The 10,823-nt window shown below is 29.9% G+C and overlaps 2 protein-coding genes across 2 annotated transcripts in view; one reads left to right on the top strand and one right to left on the bottom strand.

Annotated features, from left to right (window-relative positions):
* Positions 1-39: 39 nt before the first annotated feature.
* On the top strand, positions 40-8,495 carry LOC130445657 (chondroitin sulfate synthase 2). The gene is made up of 7 exons (XM_056781417.1): positions 40-1,007; positions 1,505-1,809; positions 2,747-2,947; positions 4,464-4,630; positions 6,179-6,641; positions 7,656-7,824; positions 8,106-8,495. Exons 1-7 carry the CDS (start codon positions 371-373, stop codon positions 8,372-8,374), a joined length of 2,211 nt encoding a protein of 736 aa, XP_056637395.1. The 5' UTR covers positions 40-370; the 3' UTR covers positions 8,375-8,495.
* Positions 8,496-9,546: 1,051 nt separating this feature from the next.
* The window catches only part of LOC130445656 (segment polarity protein dishevelled homolog DVL-3), a 29,916-nt gene continuing 28,639 nt past the window's right edge, over positions 9,547-10,823 (bottom strand). The window contains exons 12-13 of the mRNA XM_056781414.1: positions 9,959-10,025; positions 9,547-9,731 (exon numbers count right to left, since the gene is read on the bottom strand). Coding sequence (XP_056637392.1) covers positions 10,003-10,025 — 23 coding nt within the window. The 3' untranslated portion in view covers positions 9,547-9,731; positions 9,959-10,002. The remainder of the gene's footprint in view (positions 9,732-9,958; positions 10,026-10,823) is intronic.

Below are 10,823 nucleotides of genomic sequence, written 5' to 3'. Positions count from 1 at the left end.
ATGCGTTCGCCAATACTTTTTTAATACACTATGTACTTTAGTTGAAAACTTATCAAAATATGCATATGAAATGTATAGCTGATAATTATAAAAGTAAACTTTGAAAAAAAATTAATTCCAATTGATATATAGTATCGAGGGAGAATATATTAATGCTGTTGAATTCTATTCCTTGAAAATCACCATAGAGATATAAGATATCTGTTTGCCTGCAGCTCTTGGTCATACAATGTCAACTTGAGACAGTTCCTAATTGTCTTCATGTCCACATTTTCGAACGCGTTTACAGCTTGGATTAAAATAGAGATTATTTATTTAGTTTCTTATTTGAAAATGTAGATACATATTAAGTTTTAAAACTGTCGTCAAGATGCATAGATGTATTAAAAAATTTTGTTTCGAAAATATATACATATTTTTAGGTATCACAATCGGATTATATTTTTCAACTGTAATTTCCAATACAGATGAAACAAAATGTACCTTAGCACAGTTACCAATGAGAAATGAAACAGCACAAGAAATAATAAATTCATCTGTAAATAAATTGTCGGTAAAGCAAGTCAAGAAAACGAGCCCTAATCCAAATAAACCAAAATTAGTACGTCCTAGGTACTACTCAACAGAACTAGGCATCAAAGAAAAATTATTCGTCGGAATATTTACATCTGAAGAGAAAATAAATACTCAGGCTCTACATATTAACAAAACCATTGGCCATTTAGTTGATAGAATCAAGTTTTTCATAACAGCCCAGTACAAACTCAAGACTAAATATAATTTAACTGGTTTAGTTGGATTCACTGACGCTAGATATAAGTATAGACCATTTCAAGTTATTAAGTATGTAGCTGATACATTTGGACAAAGCTACGATTATTATTTTTTTGCAAATGATGTTACATACATAAATGCTCATAAATTGAAGGATATTGTGAAGAAAATAAGCGTCAGTATGGATGTTTATATGGGTTCGACTGTTGAAGATGGCAGTTACTGCAATTTAAGTATGAATTTTTCAGTTTGTTAATCTGTTAGTTTCAAACAGTCGATTATTTTATATATTTTTGACTATCTTAGAAATAGGGCATATATTTCTTTAAAGATTGTAATTAAGGGTGTAAAACATGGGGTCGAGTTTCTTTTTTCATCAAGTCCTTTTTTAAACATTATTTCCACTTCATTTGGATATTGTTTGTATAGTTTTCTCCCTCTGTTCTCAGTAGTTTTACTGTTTTTGTACATTTAGGATTTCCTCTGTTTCTTGCTCTAACTACTCTGACTTCTAGTATTCTTAATGTATTGCTTTCTTTTTTCATCTTTTCCACATTTCCTAACTTTCTTCTTAGTATTATTTTGCCGGTTTTGTATTTAAGATTTGTCAGAGATTCAGAGATTAAAATTTACTTTTGATCGACAGTGTAGTGATAGTAAACAGTTTTTCAGCTTTATAATAGTTTGATTCTATGATATTTTAATTGTTTGTAATTGAACTTTTTTTTAGATTCAGGTATAATTTTAAGCAATTCTGTCTTGAAAGCTATGAGAAATCATCTAGATTGGTGTATAATGAATGCCGTTTCTGAAGATCCAAGTGAAAATATAGGTAGATGTGCCTTTCACAGTTATGGAATATCTTGCCAAGAAAATATTCATATGGAACAGTGGTCTACCTATAGGATAAAACATTTTGAATTAATTCCACATTTGAAGGAACTATCTGAAAAGACGGATTTCAATAATGCTGTTACAGTTTATCCTATATTACAGAAAAATGATTTTTATTCATTGAATGCTTATTTTTTGAAGGTAAGTTACTACATGAATATGTTATGAAGAATACTGAGTAATTGATAGTTGAAAACAGTCCCCAAGAGTATCAAGGTTAATTAAATAAAAAATATTCTGGTATTATATTATTAGCAAATGTATTATAATTTCATAGATGGAGATACTGAAAAATCAAGGTATTGAAATTGCTTCATTTATTCATTTTTGTATGCTCCCCTCTAAAGGGTCCAATAAATCTATATAATTTTCAATTTATCATTCATTCCTTATATAAAAATGCTGATATATCAGGATTATTGCTGTATATCATCATTTGCAGCCTTACTTATTTGATGTTTCAGTTAGTGTTCTCCCTCACATATTTATATATTCATCCTTCATCTAAGCCCTTGTTTGGGTCCTTGTGGTTCCAGGCATTTTTCTTTCATCATGATTCTCTTTGATTAAATCTTCTTTGGGGTCTCTTTATATTTTGTGGTTACCGTGCAGCCTTATTCATTTGATTTTTCAGCTAGTGGTCTCTCTTACAAATTTATATTTTCATCATGATTCTCTTTGAATAGGTCTTCGTCTGGGTCTCTTTATATTTTGTGGTTACCGTGCAGCTTCATTCATTTGTTTTTTCAGTTAGACGTCTCCCTTACAAATTTATATATTCATCCTTCATTTGAGTCCTTGTTTGGGTCTTTGTGGTTCCAGCTATAATTTTTATATCATGATCTCACCTTAAGTTCGATCTTCTTCTCGATCTTTTTGTTTTCCCCATTGCCACTTGAGTGCTTTTATTCTGTGGGTAACAACCGTAATATGGGTCTTCTGTCTTATCCACTATATTCTCTCTTTTTGTTATTCGTAGCATGCTTTGGTCATTTTGATCATAATTTGATAAGAATCAGCATTGATTGTTGCTGATGGTGGTGCTGATACCGATATCTGTAGTTAATGTTAATTCTAGCAAAGATTATCAACAATTACTCAAGAAATTAGTAAAAATATAATAGAAGATAATTGGCCACCAGGACAAAGACCGGGGGCTAAACCAGCTACCCGTTTCGATTTACCAAGACAGTATTATTTCAATAGATCTCATATATTTTTCCCAGACGATTTTTCAGTCATGAAAGAACATACGGCAGCAGAATTAATGGACATTGAGGTAAGTGTGATGAAATTTAACTTAAGTTAATTAACTAATAACAATTAATGTAAGGGTTATATTCGTATCATTTTCTTAAAGATTTTATTGAGCTTTAGATCTCACCACAATTCATTTTACCTATCATCACCCTAAGGAGAAAGAAAAATCACCTCAGAAGAGCTGAATAAGTAGATTTTGAAACGAAAATAAAATTGGATATACGGATGTATAAGTGAACAACAGACGTGTTTTTAGAAGATACAGATATGGATATCATGCTTGGAAAATGTGTTAATTCATATTTGAGTCCCGGAAATAACGATATAGAATGAAGTTTTTTCATATCCAAAAGATAAAACCTTAACGAAAGAACGGTTTTTGAATAACAGGTTATTAATAAGGGATGTGTCTTTTCCAAGTATAGATAGCATAGCTCAAAATAAATAAAGAACTTTTGAAATTGGCATATGGTGATCGAAAGTCATATGAGGAGTATTATCTGGAAGAGCAGAAAAAAATTAAAAAGGATGAAAAGCAAATTCAAAAAATAGAAAAGATAATTTGGGAAAAATATTTGCTGCAAGAATCAGTTGCAATGTTGGGAACAAAGCCCAGTTAGAATATGAGGCAAAAAATGAAGGAAATAACTGATAAGTTATTAGAAGATGTAGGGACATGAAAATGATTACGGAAAATGTTTTAGTACCACAAATGCCAAAGTAGTTTAGTTAGGTTAGGTTAGATTAAAGCATATTTTTTATTTTTTTTTTGCAAATGAAAGTCTAACAAAAACCTAGTTTGCAGATACTTAATGTCCTTAATGGTTAATTGAGGGTCCCACAACTACAACTCAATACATTTTCAAAATCTCTAAGCGCTTGAGATGAATCAAAATTATTTTCAGTTTCATAAAAATGTTTGGTTTTTATATATTCTGCTTTGCTTCTTTCAAAATTTGTCATGAATTTATAAACTATGAATCGGGCAAAAATTACTTGAAGGAATGATAAGTTATTAGAAAAAGGAAATGAAAGATGCAAAAAAATTATAAAGGATAATGACCTGGAGGGCATTAGATTGGTTCAAGGAATGATAGAATTAAGAGAATACAAATCTAATTAATAAAGGATACATTTTATAATTGTCATTGAGCAAATTATCTAGAACATACAGTAAGAGAAAATTATAATTTACGTTAATTCTCTGCATTTCTTTTTATGCCACAGTGGGACCACTTTATTTTATTTTAGGCTATCATTTTATTACTGTGGGCTATTAAAAACAAAAATTTGCTTCCCATTTTCCTGTGGCAAAACTGCTATAGAAAAAAAGTCTAGTAGCAAACAAACACAACAAATAATTGAATTTAATAAATATTCTAGTTTTTTAAATGAAATACATTGCTAATTTCATTTTTTTTATTTTGTATATTTTCAAAAATTTCCTATCAACCACGCAACTTTATTTTACAGCTTTTGTGTCTTGGGGGTATAAATAATTCCGTTTGGTATAATATATGTACATTTATTTTTAGAATATAATTGAAGAAGTTAAATTAAAAGCAAAAAGTATTTATGGAGACGATTTAAAATATGTTGATCTGGTTAATGGATATAAAGTTTTCGATTTAAGTAAAGGGATGGATTATATTATTGATGCAAAATTTGAAAATACCAATAATCAAAAGGAAATTGTGAAAAGGTAAATATTTTCTTAACCAAATATTGCTTCCCGAAGAACTGTTTTTACCTCCATTATTTTCCAAAACAATATCTTGCCGTGCTGATACGTCTGGAATTACCATAAATAGCAATCATCATTAAGGTGCCATACCATTGGAACTGCAAGTCATAATTATTATCTTCCCGTTACATACACACCATACATGCTTTCTGTTTACCTTGATTAAAATATCACAGTAGATACAACAAGCCTTTTTCACAATCTCAAAATAGAGTCTGTCTTGTAACATTACCATCAATTCTTCTCAAATTTATTAAATAAAAATTTTTTTAACTACACAGAACAATTCACTTTGAAATCTATATGTAAAGTAAATTAGGGAATAAATAACTCATTAACAATGTTAATAATCCCTTATAACATTTGGGGGTGTTAGAATTACAAAAATAATTGTTCGAACTGCGTTACAAAAATTTTATAGGGCAGTGTTACCTTCATGGGACCTAGACACGCAACATTCTTCCATATGCTTTTTTTGAATAGGCGCATCTATCAATTATCGGTATGTCTTATACTCTCATTTCTAATAGAGTAGAAGAATGAGTTTCGCCATTTGATTCCTTGCTAAACATTCTTGTTTCCTTTTGAAAACAACCCTCACTGTTGAGGAAAAACCGTTAGACAAACGTTGCTTGATTCGGTATTGTTAAGGGGTGCTATTTTTATGTTTTTTTTTACTATTTTCCTCAGTTATTCATATCTTTGTTTGCACTTTAGATTTTTTGTTCTATCTTGGATTTTCATTTTTTTATTTTTACGAATGAACAGTTTCCACAATTAAAAAAGAAACTTCAATAACTTGTACTTTTTCATTTCTAGCTTCAGAATGGACAAGATTTTTGATCTAGGCCCTTATAAATGAACAGGTTACAGAATAAACAATTTTTTAAATCTCTATTCTTTTAGATGAACAGGTTTTTCCATTTCTACATTTACAAAATGAACAGGTTTCTTTCTAACTGTACAATTAAAAAAACAGGTTTTCATTTCTCTATTGATACAGAATGAACAAATTTTTTGTATTTCATCTGTGGGTCTTTCAGTATTCTACTAGTAGGGCTATAGCCCTTGAGGCTCTAATTTTCATTCTTCTTTGGATTGTAATGAATATATTTCTATGGTGTTGTTTTCTCAACACCACATCAGGGGTTTATATTACATATTATCTAAATTCGAGGATTATAAATCAAGATAATTTTCTGTTTAAAACTTTGTTTTCTAAAACACAACCATATAGGCAAAAATTCAGGACAAAAAAGAATAAATCTAGCCTCATTGCTATAATAATATTTATTAAAAAAATGGTTATTTAATAAGTTTTGTCAATCAAAAAACACAATTTTATTGTTTGAAAAATATTTCATATGACTTTTTTGCACTTTCATTTCAGTGAGGATTGGATTGAGATTGCTGGGAATTGTTTTCCTACCTTATGATGATTAGTGATGATTGTGTGATATCTATAATAAGAATCTTATTGTATATGTACAAAATATATTTTTTTAGATTCGAAATCTGCAAACCCATCAATAATGTAGAATTAATATCAGTTCCATATGTTACTGAAAATTCAAGAGTAAATATAATACTTCCAATCGAAGACAACCAAATACATCTCGCAATGGAATTTTTATCGATGTACGCCTCAACTATAATGGATAGAAAAGAAAAGACATTCCTTATGCTTGTTTTATTGTATCAATACAATGATGAAAGCAAAGGAGACGCCGATAAATATGTGGATATAAAAAAATTTGTAACCACCCATTCGGTAAAATACAAAAACGATGATGTTAAAATTGCTTGGTTATCTATACGGTTACCTGAGGTATCCACACCTTTATATATTGAAGAAAACAAAGCACTTATGTTCGCCACTGTAGATTTAGCTCTAAAAAAAATTGGTCTGGAAAGTCTGACATTAATTCTAGACGTTTATTGTAATATTTCGATAGACTTTTTGAATAGGGTGAGTTTATCATTCATTTTTTATTATTTATATCTTGTATGCAAGAATATATTGTTCAGTGTTCAGAATCACTTTTCGATACAAGTTCTTACCTCCTGTAGTTTTCTTCTTCATGCCTAATGTTGATTTTTCTACAAAAACTCATCAATTTTCATCAATCAATCGAAATTAAGTTGAAAATGTCTATTTTGACAGCAATAATTAATTCTATTTTTATCCATTAGCAGTATCATACATTTTTCGTTAAAGCTGATATAGTGAAATTTATAATCTTAACTTCAACAGTGAGGACATTTAGAAAGGAGCATGTGATAAAGTAATTTTGAGTTAATATCTTTTTACCTCCTAATTAAATCTGTCAACCTCGGTACCGGCATGGATTATTTTTTTAATAAACGAATTTTTTTATACTTGGAGACTTTCACATTATCACGAAGAGTAGTTAACTATCAAAAAACCATGTTCCTTATCACTCAGTTCATTAGGGATTACTTATAAAGTAATTAACTATCAAAAAAGCCTGTTCCTTATCACTGCTCAGAGAGTAGTTAGCTATCAAAAACCCTGTTTCTTAATACTCAGCACATTATGGACTACTTATGAAGTGGTTAATTATCAAGAAACTCTGTTCTTTATCCTTCAGCTCGTTAGGGTTACTCATAAAGTAGTTAATTAATAAAAAAAGTTGTTTATCATCTCTCAGTTCATAAGGGACTACTTATAGAGTAGTTAGCTATCAAAAAACTCTATTTTTAAACAAGCAGCCCATTAGGGACTACTTATAGAGTGGTTAACTATAAAAAAATCCTGTTCCTTATCACTCAGCTCGTTAGGGACTATTCATAGGGTAGTTAACTATCAAACAACCCTGTTTCATAACTCTTTGCTCAATAGAGATTACTTATAGAAATATTAACCTTAGGGAAGGGTTATTTCAGTCAAAGTTCTTTGTTTTATTTCTCTTATTCTGACTGTATTGGAAACTAAATTATTTTATTTTACTCATATTATTAGGTTCGAATGAATACAATTCAAGGCTTCCAAATCTTTAGTCCAATACCTTTTCGACAATATAATTCAAAAGTATCTCAAACTATTGCACTGGATGTTAACAAAAATACTGGACATTTCGATAAAGAAGAGTACAAATATATATCTTTTTATGGAAAAGATTACGTTATTGGTAAGTGGGTTAGAATACATTTTTTTTTAGTGCAATCGGCAATTACAAATATTGAGGGCTACTACCCTGTATTGGTTTGATAAGATTCCATCTAGTCATGGATTCTTATGGTTTCTATCAACCTTGTCCTCACTTCAGTTCAACTTAGTTCATATTGGTCTTTTTGACCATTGGGGTTAATATCCATCACAGTGTTGCCATCTAATAAAAAGTCTTTTCGTAATACCTATATTCTATAAATAAGGTTTTGTATATGTATTAATGACTTTTTTATATTTTAGCTAGAAAGAAACACCAGCATCTGATACCTTTGATACGTATCGATAACGATATATCTAAAATTATTGACGAGGATCATAGAAATATAGGAAATCTTCTAGAAATGTTCGTGAAGTTTCATAACAAGCTTCATTGTATGAGGGCGACTGAAATGAATTTAAAAATAAAATATCGCGAAGAAACTGACTTGGCGAGGAAAAATTTATTTTTAGGAAATGGAGTCCAGCTAGCAAAGTTTCTTTTGCAAAAAAATATCCCTGAGCTTATGTAACACAATTTTTTTTATTATTTAATGTTGGCGGTATGTACATTATTAAAAAAGACGTTTACAAATTTTGAATTTGTTTTTTTTTTTTAATTGAAAATAAATTTGCTTTTATGTGTATTATTAATTTTTTTAATACTTGAAATTATTAATGAAAAATTTTCATTGAAATCCTGCTAATAAGCTACCCAACAGATTTGAATGAAATTTGGCACAAAGACACTAATGTAATAAATTTTTATTGCTCCAGTAAGCTTGTAGGGTATTCAAACACCCCAGCGAAGCATCTTCAGTCGATTGAAATTATAGTTTAATAAAGAGTGGATAATTTTAAAATTTGCTGCAATCCCCAATTCGACAACCAGAACCAGTTCTAACATATAGTGTATGATTGGTTGCCTCTTCTTAAGGGTGAAACTGAAAGTTTTTGAGTTTGAGCAATGGTTTTCGTGAAAATCCAATCCTCATACCAAAAACCATTTTTATAACAAAAGGGAAGCCACCTCCCCACCAATTTTTAGCCAAATGGATTCGGGTTTTTGAGTTAAATTTTTTTAAGTTATTTATGGCGTTTTTGCAACTTGAAACATTGCAAATTTTCTAAGTAGATGTAGAAACCCTCCAGGCATTTGACAATCCAAAATATTCATAACTACAAAAAGTTTGAGCAGGTCCTTTAGATGTCCAGAAATGACTTAAACTGAAAGTAGGTCTTCTGATAAGTCACTGATCTTCACAATACTAACTTAAGATGGTAAACATAGCAGAGGTCCATTGCAGTTTTCGTGAGCAAGCAATAGAGACACTTTCCCAATATTCTGTCTAAAGAGACAAAAAGCTTAAGTATTTTGAGTAGTGCTAATAATTTGGAAAATGGGAGGAAAAATGGTTATCTTTGGGAGGAAACAAAGTATTTCGGAGTAAGTAGAATGAGATGCAGTCAAGGACCAAATATATTTGACTAGAAAACCAATATGGTTCGCCAAAGAATCTACAATTTTTGTTGTTTTAGAAGGGGGTCCACCCAAACCAGTATTATTTGAAATATATTCCGTAAAAAGTACAAATATAGGAAAAAAATCAATTTTGGTAGAAAAAATTCCAGATGAGTTTTTTTTTTGAAAACATTGCAAATTATCTAACACGAGCCGCCACTAAGTAATGATGTAACTGAAGTAAATTTGATATTTTAATAAGTATTTTGAATACAATATAATAAATTATAAACTAATTACATTTTTAAAATATAGTACTATATATAAAGCAGTTATAAAAAGGTACAAATACAGTATACATTGGTAAATAATCCATTAACCGAAGTTTTCTTAGGTTTGAGAAAATTTGAAGGATATCAGTCCATTATCTGAAAAAAATATATTGCAATTAATTTTCCGATTTTTATTAAACAGAAGTAGGTTGAGTGTAGTGTTAATGTAAATATAGTGTAAAGTATATTCAACAAAAATTACAATTTAATTATAAAATATGAGACGGGATATTGAATCAGTAACTTTTCGAATGAAACACAAGTTTCCGAACTATTTCCTGTGATCTAATTTGAAAAATATTGTCAAGTTTCAAGAATCTTACCTGTGTTATTCTCATGAAAAGCAATTTGATTCAGAAAATTGCTTTCAGACGTAACTTAAAACTGAAACTAAAAGAAATAAATTAATAAAAACAAAAAATTAAATTACCTAAGAAGAGTTAGTCACTGATGTCTTGACTAAGGTTCTGCAACGAGGTTGAAGTATTTTTATCCAATAATACATACATTATCGGTCAAAAATTGTTACCCACCCCATCATCAATTCATTAAATTTTAAAATAATACACTTCAACTAATTTTTCTTGCAAGCAAAGGTCGAAACAAACTAAAAATAATAATAATCTTCGTTATTTATTTATGTTATATTTGGAGTGCATAATTGTATTTTGTACATGAATGGGACAAGTTAATACTTGCAAGTACCGGTTGTTTATTATTCTTTAACTGTCAATTATTTCTTCGGTGTTAATGATTTTAGTTTAATCCTGGTTGAGATATTTTTGACCCACACATTTTTTTGTCAAGTTTTCATTCAATTTCAAACTTGCAACTTTCCAAATGGAAAGAACTAAGAAAGTAATGGTTGAAATAAGTACATTAATCGCAAGTCTTCATAATTTAAGCAAAAGTAACCGTACCTTTATCGCCGAATTGAAATATGCATCCTTCAGGAACTCAAGTGATGAAAAACGTTCAAGGCGGTCTCGAAAAATCACAACCACTGAAGATAAACTTATTGTATTAATGAGTGAACGTGATCGATGACTCGCGGGTTCCCAGAAAAAACAGCTCAGATTATTGAATCTAGAGATCTGCTTTTAAGTACTTCGACAGTGGAAAGGTGGCAGTGAAGAACACGACGGAGGCTTGGTGATGGTTTGAGGGTGTTTTCGAGAAAGGGCAACT

The sequence above is a fragment of the Diorhabda sublineata genome, chromosome 6 (genome assembly GCF_026230105.1).
Source record: "Diorhabda sublineata isolate icDioSubl1.1 chromosome 6, icDioSubl1.1, whole genome shotgun sequence".
In the NCBI taxonomy this organism is placed as follows: Eukaryota; Metazoa; Arthropoda; class Insecta; order Coleoptera; family Chrysomelidae; genus Diorhabda; species Diorhabda sublineata.
Note: the sequence above shows the minus strand (reverse complement) of the source record. Positions and strands in the feature narration are given on the sequence as shown.